The sequence below is a fragment of the Peromyscus californicus genome, unplaced genomic scaffold, assembly GCF_007827085.1.
Source record: "Peromyscus californicus insignis strain IS unplaced genomic scaffold, ASM782708v3 Scaffold_8__1_contigs__length_139910024, whole genome shotgun sequence".
NCBI classification, from domain to species: Eukaryota; Metazoa; Chordata; class Mammalia; order Rodentia; family Cricetidae; genus Peromyscus; species Peromyscus californicus.
In genome coordinates, this window is record NW_026294606.1 from 85,740,779 (window position 1) to 85,765,710 (window position 24,932).

Here is a 24,932-nt window from a genome sequence, read left to right on the forward strand (position 1 = left end):
CCTCGGGATACTGCAGAAATGGCAGCTCCGCTCTGTTTGCTTCTTGGGGCAACAAGCTGCTAAGGACTTGTCTGAATTTCGCAGCACTCTACAGACTTGCGTGTTGACATAGGTGACAGATCATGAGATCTGGAGGGGAAGTGTCACTGTCTTCCAGGTCAGGGAACAAAGGTCATAAAGGTCACAGGGGAGAGAAAATAACCACGTGCTCTTCCCAAGCTGAAGTGGGGGACACAGAACCAAATACAGGGCCAGGACTGGAGGCAGATGGTGACTGGACAGGACAGAGTGCCTGCCATCCAGCACCTTCAGTACTCTTCACAAAACCAGAGGTACTGTGGCAATGAAGCCAGGCCTGGAGTCCAGCTTACTTCAAGTTCACTTTCTCTCCCACTACCAGAAAACACATGCTTTCTTGGTAGTTCAGCACTCATGATATATGGACATCCTCACTTTAATTCTGCCACCCACAGAGAACTGCTGACTGGAGTAATATCCCCTCCCCAAAATTGAAAAACCTTAATAATAATTTTAAGATGTTAATTAACTAGCAAATGCTTGTCAGTTGAGTGTGGTAACAAGCACCTTTAATCCTAGTAATTGGGAGGCTGAGGCTAGAGGATCATGATTTTAAGGCCAGCCTGAGCCACATAGCAAGACTATGCCTCCACCATGAAAAAGTCTATTTAGAAGTGACTGACCTTATCTGAAAATAAACAGGTAAGTTCCACTTATTGCTGAAGCTGTGATAGGCAGGGTGTGCTCGAAGTCGTTTCACACTGGCCTGGGATCCACACTGCCGTTCAAATCTCTGTACAAAATCCATGCTTACAGTGTATTTCTAGAACAAGAACAAACGGTGGGATTTTCTCTATCAGCAGCTAGACAGAGTCAGGAGCATATGCTGACAACTGCGGCCGAGACAGTAAAGCTCGAAAGAATCAGCTGGAGCCGACTCACCTTAGGGCAGCTTAACTCCCCAGCTTCCCACTCATCAGCCATGCCCAGAGTGGCTCTGGGATACTCTCCAGGACTCTTAGGGAAAAGCCCACATGGAGCCCAGGTGTCACACTACAAGTCCAGGGCTTTCTAAATGACATACTCCGGTTCCAGGGTAGCCCTGACCTTCGCATGGGATCACAGACAGGAGATTAGGCAGCATAATTCATCAGCATCTCTCTACATTCAGAAGTCATTTAAAGGGGGATGAGGAAAGAGAGGACCCATCAGATAAGATTCCTATCATTCCTGTGGGTGAGAGGTGAGAGGGCTGACTGACAGCACTGAATGAAATGGACCATCAGCACTGACTTAACCTCACAACTGTCTACAAGGGAATCATGACAACCATTCATTCCTCCTCCTCCAGACACAGCTAGGAATCACAGGAAGAGCACACTTGCCTTCTGTGGGGTCTCCACCCACTAAGTCCCAGGCTCCCTGCAAACCCTGCTGAACTTTTAGCTCTTTCTGGTAGAAAGGGCTCAATACCCTGTAACCAAATCCCTAAACTTAAAAGTTCCTGCAGATAGGGTTTCACTGCAGTCAGAGTCACAGGTCTTACAGTTCTTTCTGCTAGTTTGGGGTAGCTCTTACCCTCTGGGGGAGTCTAGGTGTAAGAACTGAGACTAAGGGGAATGCACTGACTCTGAAAACAGGGAAGACTAAGAGCCCAAAGGCCCACCCCCTTCAGAAGAAGTGTGGCATGGGCTTCAGGCTGGAGGCATTTATTGAAAGAAGTGATAGAAACCCACAGAAACTGCAGCCACCAACACTGGGCCTGAAGGCCTGCTCGGACCTGGTCTGGAATTCTGGAGTTCAGGTTCTCTCAGAAAGATTCCCTTCTGAGCCCAAACCTCTGCCTAGTCACCTATGGTCCATATGAGTCTCTAAAGAACACAGCAAAACAGAAAGCTCCCTGATCAGCTAGAGTCCATACGGCACTTTCACCCCACTTATAGTATCCAATCTAAAAAACACAATAGTTTTTAAAATTATAAAACCTGGTTACAAACCTTATCAAAACACAAGTCACCACATTATTCAACATTTTACATGCAGGACAAACAGCACAGTGGGTTTCTCTGGCACAAGGAAGCTCCAGACTCGTCTGAACTAAAGTCCACCAGTTAAGTTACCTGTACTTCTAGACAGTTGAAAGTCCTAACAGATTAAACAGGCAGATTAGAAAAAGCAAAAAGAACTAGAAGTGACTGTGATGGCAATTAACACCGAGCTCTGAACACTCAGGAGAGACAGTTCAGACAGAACTGAAGAAAAAGCTCTGTCCCGAGAAGAAAGGCCCCCAGCATCATCTGGGGTCTGCAAAGGGCCAGGGCAGGATGAAAGACAAGACAGCTGAAGAGACAGCACCCAGGACACTGCAGAATGAACCAATACTAGTCCTCAGTGCAGGATCCCCAACAGAGCCAAGGCTTGCTACCTCCCTAAACGTTACACACCAGAAAGGAACGTGCGTGGCACACGTGTGGGAGGGGCTGGGAATCAGAACTCAGGTTCTCATGCCTTCCCACACCAAGAGCTCTTACCTAGCTCACACGTGAATTTTCATGGAAAACAACTGCATGGATACTGGCTTAATGAGGTCGTAGGACTTTTTAAAGGAATGTAGAAATTGCTGAATATATCTATGCACAATTGCCTCTAGATTGAATTATGATCACAATCTAAGATGAGAATGTGGTCTGGAGAGACAGTTCAGCACTTAAATGTGCATATTGTTTTTTTCTTTCCTTTTTTTTTTTTTTTTTTTTTTAAATGTGATTGGATGATTTGCCTGAGTGTATATCTATGCCACTTGCATGCCTGGTGCCTGTGGAGGTCAGAGGAGGCTTTGGGTCCCTGGAACTGGCAGTTGTAAGCCACTGTGTGGGTGCTGGGAATCTAATCCAAGTCCTCTGGAAGAGCAGCCAGTGCTCTTAACCACCGAGTCATCTTTCCAGTCCCCTGCATACTGTTCTTGTAGAGAACCCGAGTTTGGTTCCTAGTACTACATCATGAGGCTTACAATCAACTGTTACTCCAACTCTGGGAGTTCTGATACCTTCTTCTGGATACTGCACTCAAGTGCACATACCCATCTACTCATACATACACATAAGTAGAAATAAAATCTTAAAATAAGAGCATTCTCATTTCTCCAAGTATCATATCCACACTTGAAAGAAGCAGCTTGTATTCAATTAAAAACTCACTCAACAATCATAGTTTTGTTTTTCACTAACCCAAAGACTAGAATTATGTCAATGAAAATATGACTTTCCCTAGGCTAGAGAACATTTTTTAAGAACCAAGATGACAAGGCTTTACCTTGTGAAAGGCGTCAGGATCCCCAGGATTGAAGAGCGAGGGTAGCTTTTCCTCTAGTCCTCGAACTATTTCTGGCCACACAGAATTCACCAAGAAATCATAACCAGGAACGATAGTGCCTTTTTCACTGTGGGACAAGAGCTAAGATTAGTCAGCTTATACTTAGTGCACTGTGCTTAAATAAAGGCCCTCAGCCTAGATCTTAGCTACCTGCTTCAATTTCACTTCTGGGTCTCAGTGTCACACTGACCCTGACTCCCCCGCCACTTCCTCCAAGATTCTGTCAGGGAGAAGGCCAAGACACTGCACAAAGTTAACACAGCTCTCCCACTCCCAGGCCACCATCCAGACTCGGCTTGGGAAACAGCAACCTAAAGCCAAGCATAGTGGCACAGGTGTGCTTTCTCAGCACTCAGGAGGGTGAGACAGAAGAATTATGAGTTCCAGCCCAGCCTGGGCTACATAACAAGACTTGACATTAAAAAAAAAAAACAGTAGCCTCCTACCACAGGAAAAGCATTGCATTCAAGACACTTACTTGTAAGGCATGCAAGTTTACTAACATATCCGTTCCTAAAGCACTGTGCTTCCATCCTCTAAGAATAGATTCAGTTCTAAAATTCTATGACATTTCATGTAAAACCTTGGTCACAGATCTGGATATAAGAGGACACTAAGTTAATGTGTGTGTGCTTTGTTTTGTAGTGTCTGGAACTAGGTGCTGGATTTCTAATCTGCAAATTTAGCACTGAGATAAGAGCACACACTAAGCTCACCAGGCTGAAGCCTTGAACTTACCTTGCCACAGCTCCCCCTGTGACTTCCCGGAGAAGGCGGCAGTGGTGAGGGACAAATTCCAGGAGCTTGTGATACATGAGCTGAAGGCCACTGGGATGAGACTCACCAAACTGTCCAACGATCACCTAGAGAAGAGCGAAAACTACTTAAAAATGGCACTGGAAGGACAAACATGAACTAGATACTGCAAAGGTGAGGGGAACCTTGGGCCACTCTTCCGTTCAGCTGTTATTTTTGTTTTTGTTTTTCTGAGTCAGGGTCTCACTGTATATAGCTTGACTCGAACTCACAGAGATCGCCTGCCTCTGCCTCCCCAGTGCTGGGATTAAAGGCGTGCGCCATCACACCCAAGTCAGCCAAATAATTTTTAAATAGTAAAACCAAGCTGGTCACCTTCAGAAGCAGTTGCTATGTTTAGCTGTAGCTCTGACGTGATGTGGGGAAGGAGGAGGCTAGGTGGTGGAGACTAGCCTGAGACTGAAGTACCTGCTTCCTCCAGAACATGTCTAGATTAGAGAGAGGGGCCCATTCCAGTTTCTCACAGCCTGACCCTTGGCCTCTTCTATCACTACTAGGCTTAGGGTAAAGTATGAGACAAATGAAAATATAGTTCATTTCAATATTTTATTTTGGTTATAGGGTTGAAACTCAAAATATCATATAACAGAAACTTTAAGTTTTAAAAGTGAGGGGGGCTATAATTCACTTAACACTATCTTTAAGTGAGAAATGTCTTCCATAGGCTCATATTTGAATACTTGGTTCCCAGAGGTAGAGCCTTGTGGAGGAAGTGCTTCACTATGGATGGGCTTTGAGGGTTTACAGCCTTACCCTACTTCCTGCTCCTGCTCTCTACTACCTGTATGTGGATAAAAGTGTGCTCACCCAGCTTTCTGCTCTTGCCAGCACGCTAAGCCTTCTCTGCCATTATTAACTCGATCCCTCTGGAACTGTAAGCTAAAATAAACCATCTTCCTTAAGTTGGTTTTGGTCATAGTGTTTACCACACAACAGAAAGCAAGCTAATACACTCTATGGACCCGTGGACTTCAATGCTCCTTCATTTCAGCACTGCAGACTCACTTCAGTGAAAGGCACGGGCTGTATCTGTAACTGAGCTAGCCCAGTGGCTTGTAAATGCCAGTACAGCTGGTTCTCTTCCCTCCACAGACAGCTACAGAGTGTAACAAGATAAAAATGTGGGAAAATGAAAACTTACTTCAGCAATTCTAAGCTTGTCCAGGACTAAAATTAATCTCTATACTTAATCTCAAAGACGTACAGTAGCAGAATGAAGGACAGCCCTCGAGAGACTGGCCAAACATCTGCCATCACAAATGCTGACAGTTCCCAACAGAACACATAACTCCTACCTGATCATTAATCCAGCAGGTGAAGGACATCTTCTAAGTGTCCCACTGTCGGGTTGATGTGAAGTCCTTCATCTCTGATTCCCACCTTCCTAGCCTGACAATCCCTCCCTGTTTCTCAAGTCTGGACCAGTGTCTTCCATTCCCTAAAGAGCTGTGGACATATGGTCTGCCTTCCCTTCCACATGCCTCATTGCTCTGGGCTCTGTGGTGCTGTACCAGCTACTTGCTTGTCTAGTCCACCTATAAGACCAGTGGTTGTTTTCGAGTGACTTAACTGGGTATGACACATCACTTTAACAGAGCTAATGTTCTGACCCATGCCTTCTCTTAACCCCACATAAGAAGACATATCTAAGCTGCATCATGAACACCCATCAGAATGCACTTAGTTCCAGTACCAACTGTGCAGCAGGACCCTTCCTAGCTAGCGCGCAGAAACAAGCTCCTTGCATCTCTGGTGTATCCATCTCTACCCCACACAAAGCGAAGGCAGCACAGCATGGCTCTGTATAAGCTCCCCACACCAGAAGCACTTACCTCATCAACGTATGGCTTCACCAGGACTTGGCCAACCAGAGCTTCTGCGTCCCGTGTCTTGTCAATGGTGGCATAGGTCCGCAGGCAGTGCCGGATGATGTCCACATTTGAGGTCTGCAAGCCTTCCAACAGGAGGCCTTCTAGGGATTGCTGCAACATTGCTGTGATGCCAGCTATGCGCTGTGGGGAGCCATCAGAAAGCTCACATCACAGTGGTTTCCAAACTTCAAATGGCTGTACACATATTGGTACCTGACCCCACAGAAAGCAGTATGTGGACATTTAAAAGGGGGAACCCTGCCTGGGGTAACAGCCTATCTCCTTCCATGACCTTTCTCCAAGTAGAACACCGGCTCAGCAAAGAATTTACAGAGAGACAGTCAGAATGAGAAAATGTCATTTTCTCTATAGCTACAAGGTAAAATTGGTTTCTGATAGACATTATAGATTTAAAGCTCAGCCAAGGGGCTGGGGAAATGGCTCAGCCATTAAGAGCACTTGCTGCTCTTGTAGAGGATCTGAGTTCAGTTCCTAGCACCCACACCAATGACTTACAGCCACTCTCTTCCGACCTCTATGGACAGCTGTAAACATATACACACTCAGGCATGCACACAGAGGCTAAATGGTTTAACATTTAAAGAAAACAAAAAACAAAAAAAAAACAAAACCAAAACCAAACAAAACAAAAAACTCAGTCTAGGGATTTGGGAAAATTCAACATTATCTGTGCCATATGGTGTCAGATTTAGAATGGTACTCTTACAACTTAGAGAATGTGAGTTAGTCTTTCCACAAAATCTATAGTGAATGACACTTGGAAAATAGGAGTCAAAAACCAAACTCCAAGCCTAGGGTCAACATCCTGTAATTCACAATCAGTGCCAGGCATGCTGCTAACCATTAAATAAGGTTCTCTGCACCCAGAGCCCAACCCCAACCCACACTTACGGGTCTCACTTTGTCCAAAAGGGGCATGCCCTTGCTTTGCACAGCATGAAACTGAAGCTGGTTAAATTCCGTGGCAATTCTCTCCAAAACCTGTCCAGTCAAGAGTGGGCTGAGAGAGACAACAAGCAGAGAATTTAATTGCAAGGCTGTTGACTTTCCAGAGAACATGGCACCTGACTGCCCATATAGGTCCAAACCACAGTGTTCAGCTTCCAGACAAGTGGTGCTTGGCTTTAGGACAGTGGCCGCCTTGCCACAGGGTCAAAATCCATCTTTGTGCCATTTGTCTGTCTCCTCCAAATGGCCCATTCCAGCTGCAGTGGGCCACTGGTAAAGCGAATGTGACTGCTGCTAGGCCATCTGCCTCAGGACCCCAGGATCCAGGGTGCCATGTGCCCCTACCTTCTCTAAGCCCCCCTCCCAACTGCCCTCGCCGTCCCTGCTTTGACTGTATGTCTCTCTTTCCTGAACCTTCTCTCCTTCTTCACTTGCTCGTCTCTCTTCTTCTGAAATACCTGATTTTTTTTTGTTTGTTTGTTTGTTTGTTTTGTTTTGGTTTTTCGAGACAGGGTTTCTCTGTGTAGCTTTGTGCCTCTCCTGGAACTCACTTGGTAGCCCAGGTTGGCCTCGAACTCACAGAAATCCGCCTGGCTCTGCCTCCCGAGTGCTGGGATTAAAGGAGTGCGCCACCACCGCCCGGCAACCTGATCCTTCTTAAACACCAAATGCTTTTGTCTCTTTAATAAAGTTGGCCCAATAGTAATAAATAAAATCTCTTAAATACCTTCCTATTTAAACAATAGCTTAAAGTTATGTTACCAATACTGAAAGAGCACTCTCAGTGTGCTGTGGGTCCCAGAGAGAAGGCATGCAGTGAGTAGCTGCCACAAAATACAGTGTAAGCACCTGTCCCCTGAAACAGGGTATAAAGTACCACTGACACTCGAGGAGGAGGAAAACAGCAAAGGAGAAATGTATTATTTTACTGGCGGAATGGTGAGCTAGGAAAATGTCCCTAGCACAAGGACACGGGAAATATCACAGTGAGGCCATTGGACTGCCTGGCCCCAGACTGTCAAATCAAAACTCGTTCAGAGTGGAGGCGAAAGGCTGCCCAGTAGATGCTCCTGTCTTTAGTGTCTGCAGCTCTTCTCCTGGAGCCTGGGGCTGTTTATGTCTAGTGTGTAAACACCCTCCACCTAACTACTCACTAATCTGCCCGTCTTCCCTTTGCTACAGGGACAAGGACTGACCTGAGCTAAGCAAAGCTTTCGGAGGTGATCCAGAGCAAAGCAGGCACAGTGTCACAGTGAAGCTCATCCCCAGGGCAGCTGGAAGCCCACTCTTCCCTAGGGCCCTGTCCACACCTTTGCTGGGAGCCTACCAGCAACGGAGACTGGCAGTGAGGACTGGCCCGATGCCAGGGCCTTACAGTCCGACAGGGAAAGCACTCAAGTCCACCAATAGCTTCTGTTCCTGGTGGGTGTCTGCGAGCCCAATGGCAGAAGGGAGGTGAGGTCAGGGGAGGCTTCTGTGGTAACTTCTGTGTGTACTGTCTGCACATTTTGATGCAGAATTGCATGGAACTTTCAAGAGCAGGAGAGACCAACAGTATCCAAGACAACAGAACATGGCACAAACAAGCCCTCCACATTTTCAACTTTTAGTTCCATTTAGCACAGTGTCACACCACCTTTCCATACCTCGTGAATGTTCTGGGTGAATTTGGAAACATGTTAAGTGAATTGGGCAGTCAAAGGAAGGTGACCAGGAGAGAAAGGCACTCAGAAAGATGGACAGGGGTCTAGACACTGGGCTCAAGCCTGGAACCTGCTGTAGTCAGGGAACCACAGCTCTGGAGAATGTAGAAGTGATGAAGGGAGGCTTGGGGATTTGAATTCCCAGAATGACTAAGCACAGGAGAATCTTTAGGATCATATGGCAGAGTCCTGTGCTAAAAGGGTGGGAGGCCAGGCCTGAATTTGGTAGAGAAGAAAGTGAGAGGAAGCAGATGCAGCCATGACACAGCACCAGCCTGCAGCTCCAGCCCAGTGCCCAATGGAGATGAGCAAACACTGAGAACTGCTCCGCCAGGGCCAAGCTGGCACTAGAGTAAGGGAGGCATGGGTTCTAGAGATGAGAAAGGGAGGAGAGGGAAAAGAGAGCAGTTTCACTGGAGAGAGCAGGAGAAAGAACACAACACTCATTTCCTGAGACAAGGGAGAAAAGCAGAGTGGAGCTCTTCTGCCTTGGAGAGAGTCAATTTCTCACTCGATGAGTGCATGTGTCTGAAAAATGGCTGGAGAGGCTTTGGTGGGGTCAGACCAATCCCAAACCAAGACTGGTACAGCTCATGTGCAGCTAACAGTTCAGCATCCCTGGTAAGGTTCCAGGAGGTTTCCTGGGATGTGTGTTAGGGTGGAGTTCCGAGACTGCACCCTGGATTGAGCAGGAACGAGAGGAAGGGCAGCACAACAGGTGTCCAGGAAAGAAGCTGGGGGTAGGGTTAGGTGCTGACTGAGGACAGGCTGAGAAGGACTGTCACGGTGTGGTGCAGAGCAGGCAAAGCAAAGTCAACACCACCGGCCCTTCAGCATCCATCTCCCAAATGCTGGGATTATAAGCAGGTGCCAGCACACCTGGCCGAGTCACTTTTAAAAACAGTACACCAGACTCAGATATTCTTTGTTTTGAGTCTCACTCAAGAAAATCTTAGCCTGGATGTGAAGTACCTAGTGAAAACACTTACCTGCTTGCTTCTAGTGAAGACGCATCTTTAGAACTTTGAGAGTTTAAGATTTTTTCAATTTTCTCAACTGATCGAATAACTTGAATAAGTCTCAACACACTCATCTATAAAGAGGATGACAAATAAGAACAAACAAACAAAAAAGCAGTTATCAGGATGTTGAGAGGCAAAGATCAACATTATACATTTTAAATATTCTTACATAATCCCGAATTCCCAAGAATGTAAACTCAATTCTGGCTTTCCTACAGTGAAATTTCAAAATTCTATCCTAAGATTACATTAAGTAACACAAAATAAGATGGCAAGTTATTTTGCCAGCCCTTATACTTATTTTCTCAAGATCTATTCTCATGTTTTTCGTTTCCAATAAACTCATCTTCTTTAGCTGCATGAGCACAGCACACCTACATACCCAAGTGTCAGTTCATTAAAGACACTTATGACAAAAGTCCACAGGGACAACAGGAGACACATGGTACAATAAGATGATGCCCAGGCTCCCCAGAACATGGAGCCGCTGGCAGATACTGAGCTCCTGTCTCTTACAGTGCACAAGAACACCCTCTGTGATGGGGACAAATGGCATGCTTGCTAAGCTTCCCTGTGGGGTGCTGCTATTTAATTTATTTAATCTAGTGACCACTCAGGCATGTCTCCAATTTTGTCTTCCTTCAGTAAGTCCTGACGATGAACATAAGAAGCCTGGGAGGGGTGTTTGTAGCGTGTAGCATATCACTTTAAAACATTAATGCTACTCCTCTCTCCTTATTCACAGACCAGGCATAAGAACACCTCGGTACTGCCCTTAATGGCTGCACAAAGATACTGATGTCATCATGCTCCTCTCAGTAGAGTACCCAGAGAGAAACCACACACCCTACAGAAGTGATAATGCACTAGACTGAACCAATGTTTAGAGGCAGACATCAGAGCATACCTTTTTCTTCCTAATGTCTTCTTGCTTAGACAGTCGTTCATCTACTGCCAGAATTCCTTCACTGACAGATGACCTAAGACTCTTGAAAATAATAAAGAAAATGTTTTGCAAAAATGAAGTATAACATTATAAAACTGACACATTCAATTCTATTTCGTAAGACTTGGTGTACCCAGGCCAATATTTAGAGATGAACAAAGATTACAAATCATGAGACAGAATCACTGTGAGGCATCCAGGATATGGAGGCACAGTGATATACAAAGCCAAGGTCATAGCAGACTAAGTGCCAAAAAAGGTAGCACAGAGGAGACACTACAGACAGCTGGAGTGGAGAAAGGGCAACCAAAGCCTGTGGGATTTAAAGACATGGTGTAGACCCTGAAAATCTGCAAACAAGCCCAGGGAAGAGTCTTAGAAGGCCAAAGAAATGAGGACAGCCCCACTCAGGGTAGGTGAGGCACATCCTGGTATCACAGGCTTCCCTTTCAAGAGAAGGAGAAACTGGGAGTGAGTGTTGGCTTCTTTTTGGGTAGACAGGAATCTACACAAGAAATATGAATAAAGCATTATAAGAATGGGGAAATTCAGGAATCAAGAAGCCAGGAGCAGGAGGCCAGAAGAACAGAGAGACACAAAAAATCCAGAAGCTACTGAATTAGGTCAACTAGGAGATAATCAGGAACGAAGGCAGTGAAAGCTAGAATGAAGTGGGGAGGTCACAGAAACTCTACAGAAAAGTCAATTAGGAACCACTGCAATCCTGGCTACCGACAAGCTAGACAACGGCAACCTCCATCCCATCGCAGGATCGATCTCAAAGGCCTGCAGCAGGGCTGAGGATCAAAAACTCAGCAGTGTTGGCTAAGGTGATGGCACACGGTGGAGGCAAGGCAGACAGTAGAGCAGAGGGGAGGTCTGAGGTGAGGAAGGAAGGGAGAACAAGCCGGCATGAGAGCTGGCCTCAGGCAGAGGACAGTTAGCTGCCAGTCAGTGCCACAGAAGGCTGAGAGATGGGGCTCTGGGAGCTCCAGGTAGAGTCATAAGGATGTGGAACCCAGCAGGGGACCACAGAATCATTCCCCTTCATTCTGTGGAGAGTGACTCAGAAGAGCTTCAGAAAAACAACCAAGACATCAGCATCCACACTGCTTGTGAGTTCAAAGCCCAGCTCAGGAGGTAACACCACAGGCCTCCTTCCTTGAGACACCTGACACTGACAAAATTTTCCCAGCACTAAACACGTAATGAAGTCCACCTGTCACATGTTCAAATATGGTCTATGGTTTTTCAAGCTCATGGTGACACACATAGGCCACCTAGGGACAGAATACCAAGTACATTGCAGCTCCACAGTGCCAAAGGGCCTGGCAGTCAGAGGGCCTCAGACAACTGGGGGGTGGACCAGGAGGCAAAGGACGGGGTGGCACAGTGACCTACTCCATGACACCAAACTCCCTATAGTGTTCACCCTTCCTCGCACTGCACGGTACGTCAGAGAAACATTACAACTCTTGTGCAAGGGTATGCCACTAACTAGGAATCAGCTCTCAGTGCCTTCAGGGGTTAAAGAGCTCTGTGGGCAGGCTGGGAACCTAACCACATATCAATTCTCACCTGAGAAAATACTTATAAAATAGAAAAGGCTTAGGACCTACACCAGCTCTGACCCAGTGACTGGTCACTAACAGGCTGAACCTCCACCCCACCTCCTCCAGCCACTTTGAAGCCATCTACTCGAAGACTCTGTTGCCTTTACACCAGTCATGCTGCAGACTGTAATATCACATGCTAAAACCAGAATCATTTATCTGCAACTTTCTGAGATGTAGACTCTAACTACTGACCACTGAAAAACAACAAACCGACAGACCAGGAGTTCTTGGACCCCTAAGCAGTCAGGGTATCATGCTTTATGCTATACCATTTACTAAGAGTGGGGGAACTTACCAGAACCTCTTCTCGTAATTGTCCCAAAGGCACAGAAAGCTGGTTGAGGGCTCTGTCCATGCCGACCTAGAGGCAAAATCATGATAGCTCAAAATCATCAGTCCTAATCCAGTGTAACGATCTGTGTAACGATCGAAGTGTCCATGATCACTGTTGGCAGAGTACAGAAACGATTGTGGCTATACATGTAGACCATGAGAATAAGGAAGTCAGAGTACATAAAGTCTCCTTACACACAACTTATCTCTGGGTGATTTGGGGTTTTCTGTGATGCCAGGGTGAACTGAGTGCAAGTGCTCACCACTGAGGTCTGGACCTCGGGGCAAGTTTAATGACCAAAGGTTTCAACCAGAAGGGACTGTTATTTTCAACTGGCTTGGTGCCAAGGTCTGATGAAGGACATCTTACTTAAATCCTTTAAGTCTTGGGGGAAATCCAAATTAAACACGATGAAAATAAAACTTTCTAAGTTTCTAATTCTACTGGAACAATCAGTCATCTTAGTAACTACAACACAAACACAGTTCATTCATTTTCATGTTTCTTAAAATTCCCAGAGGGTGTATTTTCTATATTTCTTTGGACAAACATTTAAAAGCAAAATAAAATATGAACAAGATTTAAAAAAAAAAAACCCTCAAAGAACTGTTTGAAAGTTTTAAATTGAGCATTCCTATACTGCTCTGATAAGCAGCTGGCATGGTCCTCACCATTCACGAAGGCTGGCCTTCTGAAGATCAATGCTGGCCCTGCTTCCTACTAGCATGTGCATACATATGTGTCATGCCAGTGAGTAGGCTCCCACCAAGAGTGGCTGTCATGTGCTCAGGCAGAAGAGCCTAACCAATGGGACTTCCTGTGAACCTCTCAGCACCCAACAAAAATGGCCTCTTGCTGCCCCTCCTTTTACTACACTCACAGTTAATAGTCAATACCCACTCAAAAATAAGCAAGCCACATTGGGCATGGTGATGCACACCTATAATCCAGCACCCCAGAGATAGAGGACTGCTGCAAGTTTGTGGCCAGTCTAGGCTGCACAGTTAAGTTCCAAGACAGCCAGGTCGACAGATTAAGACCTCATTTCAAAAGTTAGGCATGGTAGCACACACCTTTAGTCCAGCACTTGGGAGGTAGAGGCAGGTGGATCTCTGAGTTTCAGGCCAGCATAGTCTACATATAGAATGTCAGAAGAGCCACAGCTATAGAGAGAGACATTGTCTCAAAAACAACAACAAAAGGCTTTCTCAGGAAAATCAAAAATACAAAGAGAATAATAAGGTCACAGTAGTTTTAAGTGAGCAAGAATTAACCTGAAAAACACCATTCAAGTTTTGTTCTTCTGTAACTGACATTAATGAGTGCCTGGACCCTGAAACTTTGATTTCTAAAATACTGCACTTTTAGGAACCAACCCACACAAATGAGGACCTGTGTATCACACCAGTGGTAGGGACTATGGAGGGAAGCTCACCAGGTTGGTTGAGAGGTTGACAAAGTCCGCATAGTCCTTGTTGATGAGCTCCACCATGGCTGTTTTAAGCAGCTTGTAATACAACTCCAGGTCATCTCTCAACTCTTCCAGCTGCACCCGCTTCCTGCAGTCAGACACAAAATGATCCACGTCGAAATCCTCCTGGAAAGAGCAGGAGAGCCAAGTTACTGGTACATGAAAACAGGAGGAGGAAAGGGCCATTCTACCACTCACGAGGCCCATCTGTCCCGAGCCCTTTCTGGTCACATGCTGCGACAGAGGTGCCTGTCCACTCACGCAGGTGCCCAGAAGGGCTAAGGGCAGTCTCCTTGTGGTCTCATTCTACAGGGAATTTAAGTTTCGAAAATGATACAATTCAGTTAAGGCTCTTCTAAAAACAGAAACAGCTTTCCTCCCTAACTTTCTAAGTATTAACTATTCAGTGTAAAATTTTTTTTTTTTTTTTTTTTGGTTTTTCGAGACAGGGTTTCTCTGTGTAGCTTTGCGCCTTTCCTGGAACTCACTCTGTGGACCAGGCTGGCCTCGAACTCACAGAGATCCGCCTGCCTCTGCCTCCCAAGTGCTGGGATTAAAGGCGTGCGCCACCACACTAGACTATGAAAAATAGCAAAGAAAGAAAAAAGAAAACAAAATCTTCATGCTTTATAAGATATACACCACTGAACTATTTTTCACTATTTAACATTGTGCTTCATATGTTCTAAACCTTTTTTTAATGTACACATACACCTGCACACATGCACCTAACACTTTTCTCCCCAGACAACAACACATCTTTGGTGTTATTTCACAGCACACTTGAGTGGGCACTGACATGTCCACAGAATGGGCTTCTGTGGACCAGGTATGGAGGCAGCACTTCCCACTGTGGTCCCTCAGGCTAGCCACGCTCTTAGCTTCTCCTCACAGCATCAGAAGCTCCTGGTAAGCTGATGCACTTACAGTGGGCAGGTTCCTACCTACTTCGCCTGCGACTGAGCCTCCCACTAGTGGAGGTGCTCCATCACCAAGATTCAGGTGTAATGGTTCCCAAACATGTTAAGGCCCCAGAATATATTATTAAAGATCACATAATTCCATTACACACTATAAATCAAAACATTACAACTGAAAAGAGGTGACCATTTTCATGAACAAGAAAGCAGGTGCTTTGGAAAGACTGGAAACAGGCAATTTGCTAAACCAAATCTTATTGAATCACATACGGGTGGCATAAACCCAGCAGGGCAGGGGGTGGGGAAATCACGAACCCAGAAGACTGTAGCAGATCCTTTGCAAATGCCCACAGGTTCTTACTCCACTGAGAGAAAAAAAGTGAATACAAAAAGACCATACTGAAATGGAACCAGCAGATGGATTGTAGAGTCATATCAGTGTAGAACAAATGATTACATCACTATCTTAAAATAAAATACTAAGGTCTGTATACACCATTTCTTCAGGTACCAGTTAAAACTTCAGTCAACCAACCAAATACCTGCCCTGATCATAGCCAAAAAGGTTTTTTCCCGAACCAAAGCATCATAGCCACCTACAGAAAAGCCATCTGCTTCTCCATGTGCAGCCACAATCAGCCTGGATGGTTTGGGAGAACATGGCCCACAACCCCAGCCTTGGTATAAACAGGTATATGACCTTGGGCAAGACATTATGACAAATGAACTGTCTTATTCTAAGTGACTTATTTAGGGTTGCTTGTCACAGCAAAGCTACCTGATGTAGAATCAAAGGTATTCTAAGTAGCTTGGTTCTATCCTTGGTCTTAGCCAAAAGGCTAGGAATCAATAGTAACTTGGTTTACTAAGGCCAAGAGTTCAAATTCAGCTTGGGTTAGACAGCAAATCACTGTTTAAAACAGAAAAGAAATAGAAAGCGAAGGAAGAGAGCATCTGATCTGCATGGTTGAGCAAAAAGAAGGGTCTAGCTCACTGTCCTAGAGCTGTGCAGGGGGCGATGGGACCAGTGACAGCCTGCTGTGACTTTAAGAGTGGAAGATGAGTATAATGGATGACACTGTCAACTTGGCAGGATGAAGAATCACTTAGGAGACAAATCTCTGGGCATGTCTGTGAGGTGTTTTCTAGAGAAAGTAAGCTCAGCATTGGCATTCATCACCTTCTGCCTCCTAAGTGCAGGTGCAAAGTGACCAAGCAGCTGCCTTAAGTTCTGCCACCATTTCTCTCTGCCATGGTGGACTGACGGTATCTCCTCACACTGTAAGCTGAACCAAACCCTTCCTTAAGTTGCTTTTTTTCAGGTGTTTGGTCACAGCAATGAGAAAACTAATACAGTGAGACACCAAAGACAACTCTCTAGCCAAAAGCTGTGTGTGTGCCAGTCAATAACTGAGGTAGAGAAATGAGTAGAGAACTAGAACCAGGTGTGGTGGTTTGAATGAAAATGACTCCTATATGCCCTTGGGCATGGCACCATTATCGAGTGTGGCCTTGTTGGAGGAAATGTGTCTCTGTGGAGGTGAGCTTCGAGGTTATATATGCTCAAGCTAGGCCTGGTACACAGACAGACTCCTTTTGCTGCCCATGGATCAAGACGCAGAACTCTCAGCAGCTTCTCCAGCACCATGTCTGCCTGCACACCACGTCCCGCCAAGATAATGGACTAAACCTCTGAAACTGTAAGCAACCCCTAATTAAATGTTTTTCTTTATAAGAGTTGCTGTGATCATGGTGTCTCTTCACAATAATAGAAACCCTAAGACACCAGATAAGAATAGTCATCAGAGAGGCTTCATCCAACAACTGGTGGAAACCGATGCAGAGACCCACAGTCAAACATTAGGTCGAGCTCAGGGAATCCTGCTGAAGAAAGGGAGGAATGATTGTAAGAACAAGAGGAGTCAAGGACAACACAAGAAAACCCAAAGAATCAACTAACCTGGGCTCATAGGAGCGCCCAGAGACTTAACTGACAACCAGGGATCCTGCATGACACTGACCCAAGCCCTCTGCATCTATATTCCAGTTCTGTAGCTTGATCTTCTTGTGGGTCTCCTAACAGTGAGTGCAGGGGCTGCTGTTTCTTTTCCTGGCTTTTGGGACCCTATTCCTCATGCTGGGTTGCCTTCTCAGCCTCAATATCAAGTTGCTTAGTCTTTCTGCAACTTGATATGCCATGTTTTGTCAATATCCATGGGAGGCCTGCCCTTTTCTGGATAGAAACGGAGGAGGAGTGAATGGGGCAAGGGAGGTAGAAGGGAGGTAGGGGAGGGATTGGAAGGAGAGGAGGGTGGGAAAACAGTGGTCAGGATTAAAATAAATAAATAAATCGATAGATAGATAAATAAATCCATGGGGAAAAAGGCACCAGGTAAGTCCAAAAGCAACCACTGACCAAGTAGTTTCTAAACTTGCACATTTTTCCTCTTACCATGCTCAACAGTCACACCACACCTTTCTGTCCTTGTCTTCAAATCTAGATTTGCAGTTGCCACACAGTAGGTGATCAATGAATGCCTGTGGGTAAGTAGACAATTGCTACCACGGCACTAGCAGGTTGTCATCATGGCAATCTAATAACAGTTTTCAAACAAATGACTGTAATTCGTGTAGTCTCAACTCTCCTAATGTGTATCTGATAACCTTGTAAAAAATATATGCCACTGCAAAATATGCTGAACAAGATACAGATGTCTACGTACAATCTGCATAGCAGGCACTCCTCCTGCCCTTTCTGCCACCAAACCAACTCAGAAAACGTTTCTTTAAAGGAAATGCAAATAACAAAGGACCTTAACTTCTGGCTCCACCTAGAAAACCAACACCACACACAGAAAGGCTGTTCTGTGTAGTTTCCTCTACCGTCGATCCGGTCACGTTAACAGAACCGTAAATTGACTGGCATACTCAGAGGTTTGATGGCATGAACTAGCATGGACGTGCCAGCAGCCGCTCATTCCCCCAGCTGGCTGTGTGTTGTTTCACGACTTGCATTTCGTGCCATCTACTTTCTGATGCCGCATTTAACAGAGGCATCATGTCAGTGTGAGAAAGACATAGTAGGTAACGAGGCAGAAAGGCGGCTGGCGCTAGGCATGCAGGAGGCATTTAAGTTTTCTCACCTAAGGTCAAAACAGGCCATGATCCCTGGGTGAGCTTTCTTCCTCCAGACACCTTTCCCATCATGCACCTGTGGCTCTTTCTATCCTTGGTAGCTCTTAGTCATGGGACGGAACAGGGGCTTTCTGAATCATTCTTTCAGGCATCCGACTTGAACTCATTTATTGGGGCTGGTGAGATGCACAGCAGGTAAGAGTGCTTACTACTCTTGTAGAGGGGACCAGAGTTTGGCTCCCAGCACTCAGAACCCACATGGCAGCTCACGAGCACCTGCAACTACGACTCCAGCTAACCCAACAGTCTTCTGGCCTCTGAGGACTTCTGCACACACTGTGCACATAAACTCAGGAAGGCAAACACACATACACATAAAATAATAAATCTGCAAATTACACTTACTTCGGTGGCTTAGTAATGTCACTACATAAGAGTGCTTCATCCCTGGCTCTAGACACGCCTCTCTCACATGGAAAAGTATGTGGGCACGGTAAAGAAGACTCATACAAATTAAAACCAAAAATCCAGAGCTTTGCTCATGTAAACTGAATGCAAATATCAAAACAGGGCTAGGCCAATTAAGTCAGAGGGAAAAATTACCACGAGAAAGGAGAATCACACACACACACACACACACACACACACACACACACACACACTATACTGTAAGATTTACACTTATTTGCTCAATATTTTAGGTGCCAAAGAGACAAAATTTCTAACTCCCTAACCCTGAAAACAGCTTTGAAGTGGTCCCTCAAGACTCAACTTTTAACACATTAAACGGCACAACCTGTAGACTCTCAGCCCTTGGGAAGCTTGAGACAAGAGGATCGAGACCCGCCTGGGCTACAACTCAAAACTCTGTCTCAAAATAGAAATTGAGTGTAAACATGTTTTGGGGATATTTTAAGTGACAACAGCGGAGGGATACAACTAACAGGGCAAACTTCTTCAGTTCCGGCTCAAAGCCTGAATCTTTTCTAGGCTGTGCCTGCCGGGTGAAATTCTATCAGTGAAGTGTTTTCCATTTGGATTTGTAAGCAGGGCAGCCTCTGGGCTGCAGGGTGACGAGGCTGTCAAGCTCCCATTCCTTAACGTCAGAGTGAAGTTCAGCTTGGACACCCCCGCTCCCTTCTTCCCCGAGTCCCTACGACCCGCGGGAGCCTCCGGGAACCGCAGGGCCTCGGCGTAGGGCCTCCTCGGCGGCGGACCTGCCGGTGTCCCTCACCTTCATGAACTCGTCCTTATCGAAGCACAGCGTGTCCGGCCCGGTGGGCAGGTTCATCCTGCGTCTCTCCATCACGCCGGCCGCCGCCCCTCAGCTCCAAGACTCCGCTGGCAAGGAGGGCGCAGGCGACACCGCAGGGGACGCGGCAGTCCAGCCTCTGCACCGCGCTGGCCCTGCTTCCGCCAGTATGGCGGTGACGCGCGGCAGCCAATAGACGAGCGTCGCGGGCGCCTGCGCACAGTTGGCAGTAGGAGAGGCGCGCGCGAGGCCGACCCTCGCAGCCGGGCGCTACTGCCTCCGGTGGTCGAGAGCGGCACTGCAGCCTCACGTACTCGCCTAAGCGTCTGGCCCAAGAGAAATGTCAAGGATCAGAACAAGCCTTGTTTTTTTACCCTGGGGAAGAGTCCCAGAGCTGCCTCCTCCGTGGAGAAAACGTCACCGCCCTTAAAGATGGTCCTTAAAAATCGGTCAGAGGAGCCGGGCTGTGGTGGCACAGAGGCAGGAGGATCTCTGTGAGTTCGAGGCCACCTGGTCTGCAGAGCTAGTTCCAGGACAACCAGGAGACACACGAAAAAACGTGTCTTGGGGGAAAAATGCTATCGCTCTGCATTTCAGGTTACCCCAAACATGAAACCATCCCTCTAACTGAATGTAGGGGTAAAATTTAAAGACCTTATTGCCGGAGCCTGCCCTGGATTGGCAGGCCCCCTTAAAGTGACTCCCCAAAGTGTCTAGAGAAGTCACGATACACAAGGATGCACGAAGTGGACGGCACTCTATGCCCCTAATATGCTTGTGGGGGAGTGAGCAAAGAAATTCTTGTTTTCTTTTTAACATTTTATTCTTATTAGGAAGTCTTCCACTCATACAAGTCTAGTATGACCACGCTCCAGTAACTCCAGCCTGTCCCCAGGTTCTCTTTACTCAGGGCACCACCACCATGGCTGTCATTGGGAGATATTGCTAGAACACTCCCCAGACATCCTGGTTATCAATTCATCGGGTGAAAGAACAAATCAACGAAAAAAAACTATTCTTACCAACTGAAAATATCATCCTCGCACCTAATAAAATGAATAGTTCTCTGCTGACATTGGATTGAGAGATACGGCCTTCAGCCCCTATCTATAATTACAAAGTGACAACTTGGAAGCACCAAGGGAGGGGCCCAGGTGCTGGCAGAGAAAGAAACAAAGACTCCTGGGAAACCTGTCTGGTCCCTAGCAGGTGGAGTAGAACTTGCCATTCCCTTCTGACACTGTTCTCCACCCTTTATCAAAAAAGTAACCTGAACATGTATGGCCTAGTGTGCTAATCTTGGGGCTGCTAAAGGGTCCGGTGGCACAGAAGAATGGGCAAGGGTCCTGGTGCCTATTTGCTTTCCCAAGATTTGGTAGGGAGCAGCCTGGAGTCCATCGTAAGGACTGCCATTCTATGCCAGCACACCCCAGCCAGGGCAGCAGATCAACTTTGGCGCTAATGGAGCCCCCATGGCAGTGGGAGAGGGTGGAGCCCAGACCTGCCCAGAGAGCGTGGTCTTGATATCTAACCCAGAGCTGACACTCACCTGGCCTGCCCATTTCCTGCTGTGTTACTCAGTGCAAATGGCAGCTCCTCAGGCGTTGGTGAACAGCCTCTCTGCAGAGCTGGCTGCACACCTGCTGTTTGTACTTACTCCTTTGCTGGTGAGCAGCCATTCGGGGGTCATGCCAGCTTCCCACTGCCTGGTGCCTAGGCTTTAGGTATGCATCTCCTGCTGCATATTTAAGCACATAGTTAATTCTTCATTGTCAGCTTGGCTGGATTTGGAATCACCTACAAGGCATACCTCCAGGCGTGTTTGTGACCGTCTTTCCAGAGACGTTTGAGGAAGGAAGACCTACCCTGAATGTGAGCAGCACTATTCCTCGGACTAGTGCAAACTGACTAAAAAGGAGAGAGCAAGCTGAGTGCCGGCATTCATCTCTCTCTCTCCTTCCTGACTGCAGATATCACGTGACCAGCTGCCTGCGCTCCAGCGTCCATGTCGTCCCTGCCAAGGTGGACTGAATGCTGAAACTTCCTTCTTTAGTTACTTATTATGCCATATTTGGCCACAGCAACAAGAAAACTAATGACTACAAGTACCGTCTCTGGTAATGATGCCTCTCTCACGGTACTTGAAAGAAGAGTAATGAGGACAGGAATATGAAGCTGAGTATTGCCAGGCTCAATAAGGGGTCAACATGCCTAGTGTCCTGTCCATCTCTGAGCTACATCTTCCCTCAGGAGACTTTACGTGGACACATTTTTTTTTTTTTTGTCTTGTTAAGGCTCTCCTGTTCTTTGATCTCTTCCTTTCTTAGGAAGCATGCACCTGCTGCTTCATTTCTAAGCAAACAGTCCCCCGCTTCGACTTGCCGTCTCTGGAAAATTCTTAGCTCCCTACTTGCAGTGGCATTGTGACAAGTCCTGTTTCTCTCTTCCCACTCCGCCCTATTTATAGCTTTCCCGTTTTTGGCAGGTTCGCAACTGAACACTCACAAATTGCAAAGAGAAATATCACATTCAGGAAACTCATGTGGGCATTTTCTTTAGACATCACCACACAGAACAAGAGGCCTGTTATTGCTGATGACCAAGGATTTTCCAATTTTATAGGGATTGTATACTCACCCTGAAGACTGAGTATGTGGTTCTGACCTCAGTGTCCCTAGAGGAAAACAGGCAAAGCAGAGTCATTAGGGAGAGGAAGGATCACCCTCGGCTCCCAGGTCTACAAAGACTTGGGAAGCTCACGAGGATGCATCCAATCAATATTTTAAAAACCTTTCTTTGATCCTACCAGGTCTTCCCCCATTCCAGAACTGGGAATTGAACTCAAGGCCCTCAGAAGTTTGTGTGCCCCATCACTGAACTGTATCTATATCCTCAGTCTTATCTTTACTTTTTTAAAAAAAGGACTTTATTTTTAATTTTTTATTGTGTGTGTACATGAGTACAGGTACTTACTGAGGCTAGAGGGAGGCTAGAGGGAGGCTAGAGGGAGACTAGAAGCATCAGATCCCCTTGAAGCTGCAGTAACAGGCAGTTGTGAGCTGCCTGACTTGGGATTGGTAACTGAACTCGGGTCCTCTGCAAGAGAAGTGTGCATTCTAACTATTGATCCATCTGTCCAACTCCTCAAACCCCTTTGACTTTTTATTTTGAGACAAACTTTCACTAAGTTCCCAAGGTTGACCCTGAACTCACTATGTAGCACAGATAGACCTTGAACTTACGATCTTCCTGTCCCAGCCTCCCAAGTAGCCGGGGATGCAGGCTGTCCTCATTAGACGTGGCTTGACCCTATGCGTTTCTCCAGTAACTCCTGCATTTCTCTCTGCCCTCCTTTACTCACAGGACACCTGCTAAAATACATATCTAGGCTGTAGTTGCCAAGCTGGGCTATCCCTGAAAGCTCCCTGAAGAACCATGTGCATAGATAAATTGAAGTGAGTCCCACTTCAGAGTTCCTGATTCCATGTATGGTTGTCAGGAAAACTGACAGAGATGAAGCTGGGTGTGGTGGTACACACTTGCCGTCCTGGTACTCAGAGGATGAGGCAGGAAAGCGGAGGAGTTCCAGACTGGCTTGAGTTACATAGTGAGTCTGAGGTCAGTCTGGACTGCAGAGAAAGATCTTGTCTCAAAACAAACAAACAAACAAGCAACAAAAAAAGCAGAAAACACAAAGTGATTTGCCAGAGAACAAGCAGTGACCGTGCACTGTAGCTGAAGTTTTCTCCGGCAATAGAAAATCAATGGAGAGCTAGAGGTGTGGAAATTTCCCAGGATCAGCTTTTGGAGAAGGCCAATACGCTGAAATACAAAGAAATGGTTAGGAAAAGGGCTAAACAAAGGAGATTAGATTTAAAGTTCTTTGAAGAAAAAAGATATATAGAAATTATAGAATAGAGAGTAGATTATTAAATCTACTCTGAAAAGAAAAAGAAAAGAGAGAAGACGCCAGTCCACCGTCCAGGGAGCAGCATGTAATGGCACACAGGTAAAGCCATGGAACACGTGGCAACATATAGATTAACAGAAATGGGCTGAGTTTAAATGTAAGAGCTAGTCAGTGGTAGGCCTGAGCTAATGGCCGAACAGTTTTAATTAATATAAGCTTCTGAGTGATTATTTTATAAGTAGCTGCGGGGTCCGTGGGGCTGGGCAGGACCGGAGAAAACTTCAGCTACAATGCACTCCCCCCACTTTCCAGAATCACTGTCTTCCCAGCTCATGTGGTGGGCTGATACCAAAGGATGGATTGAGGTTGCATTTCAGGTAAACGCCCCTAGAGGACGATATGGGTACTGGCAACCTTTAATTCTGCATCTCTTACTTGTTCAGGTTGAAAGTTATTAATCTATTTGGGAAAGAAAAAAGAAAAAAAAAAGAGTTTGGTGGCAAATGTTGAAATCCTCTGATTTGGGTCAGAGACAGTAGTAGCCTTTTAAAATTAAATTTTTGTTTTTGTTTTTTTGAAGGACTACCAAGTTATTGTATTTTCAGATACAATAGAAAAACCCCACAAATAGAAATTTTGATTTAAATTTTCGCAGTCAGTGTGGTGTATTAAATGAAATAATTGAAATATAGATTGTCAGTGTCTTAAAAAAATCAAATTATGCCGGGCGGTGGTGGCGCACGCCTTTAATCCCAGCACTCGGGAGGCAGAGCCAGGCGGATCTCTGTGAGTTCAAGGCCAGCCTGGACTACCAAGTGAGTTCCAGGAAAGGCGCAAAGCTACACAGAGAGACCCTGTCTTGAAAAACCAAAAAAAAAAAAAAATCAAATTATGTTAGGAACATTTTCTTCCAGTGAAGTTAATTTTTTCCTATATCATCTTGCTAAAATAATGTTTTCAATCTTGTGTTAGTTAACACTGATTGTCCACTTAACAGGATCTCAGATCACCTAGGAGACAAAGCCCTGGGCATGCGAGGGCCTTTCTAGACCGGGTTAACTAAGGTGGGAAAGCCCACCCCGAATGTGGTGGCACCATCCCATGGGCTGGAATCCTAGACTGAATGAAAAGGAGAGAGCGAGCTGAGCAGCAGCGTTCATCTCTCTGCTTCCTCACTGTGATGCACTGTGAGCAGGTGCCCCATGTTCCCATTGCCATGCCCAGCCCCACGACGCTCTGCTATACCTTGGAGCATAAACCCTTCCTCACTTGGGTTGCTTTTGTCGGGTATTCAGTTACAACAACGGGACAAGCAGCTAACACACTTCATTTAATGAGTGGCAACTCACCCACCTTGTGGTGAAAGGCACATCCTGGAAATGACTTCTTCCTTTCTTTGTCCTCTGTCTAGACTGTTAGTGAGTCTTGTTAAATTTTACCACCCAGCAGGATCAAGCTTCAGGCGCCTCATGTTTGCTGAATCCAAAGCTATGTGTGCTGTTGAAGATTGAACCCAAGGCTTTGTGCATGCCTAGTGGATGCTCTACCACTGAGCTTTAGCCTCGGCTGAAACCTGT

At 46.1% G+C, this 24,932-nt stretch overlaps 1 protein-coding gene across 2 annotated transcripts in view; it reads right to left on the reverse strand.

Moving 5' to 3' along the window:
• The window catches only part of Cog2 (component of oligomeric golgi complex 2), a 34,200-nt gene extending 14,051 nt beyond the window's left edge, over window positions 1-20,149 (reverse strand). The window contains exons 1-10 of one of the 2 annotated variants that reach the window (XM_052729180.1): window positions 19,428-20,149; window positions 14,103-14,264; window positions 12,629-12,694; window positions 10,679-10,759; window positions 9,739-9,842; window positions 6,990-7,098; window positions 6,039-6,218; window positions 4,129-4,253; window positions 3,331-3,457; window positions 702-841 (exon numbers count right to left, since the gene is read on the reverse strand). In XM_052729180.1, the coding sequence (XP_052585140.1) occupies window positions 702-841; window positions 3,331-3,457; window positions 4,129-4,253; window positions 6,039-6,218; window positions 6,990-7,098; window positions 9,739-9,842; window positions 10,679-10,759; window positions 12,629-12,694; window positions 14,103-14,264; window positions 19,428-19,499 (1,166 nt within the window). In that variant the 5' untranslated portion in view covers window positions 19,500-20,149. Of the gene's footprint in view, window positions 1-701; window positions 842-3,330; window positions 3,458-4,128; window positions 4,254-6,038; window positions 6,219-6,989; window positions 7,099-9,738; window positions 9,843-10,678; window positions 10,760-12,628; window positions 12,779-14,102; window positions 14,265-19,427 lie in introns of those variants that run through there. The other variant, XM_052729181.1, reaches the window with a different exon arrangement.
• Window positions 20,150-24,932: the final 4,783 nt, after the last annotated feature.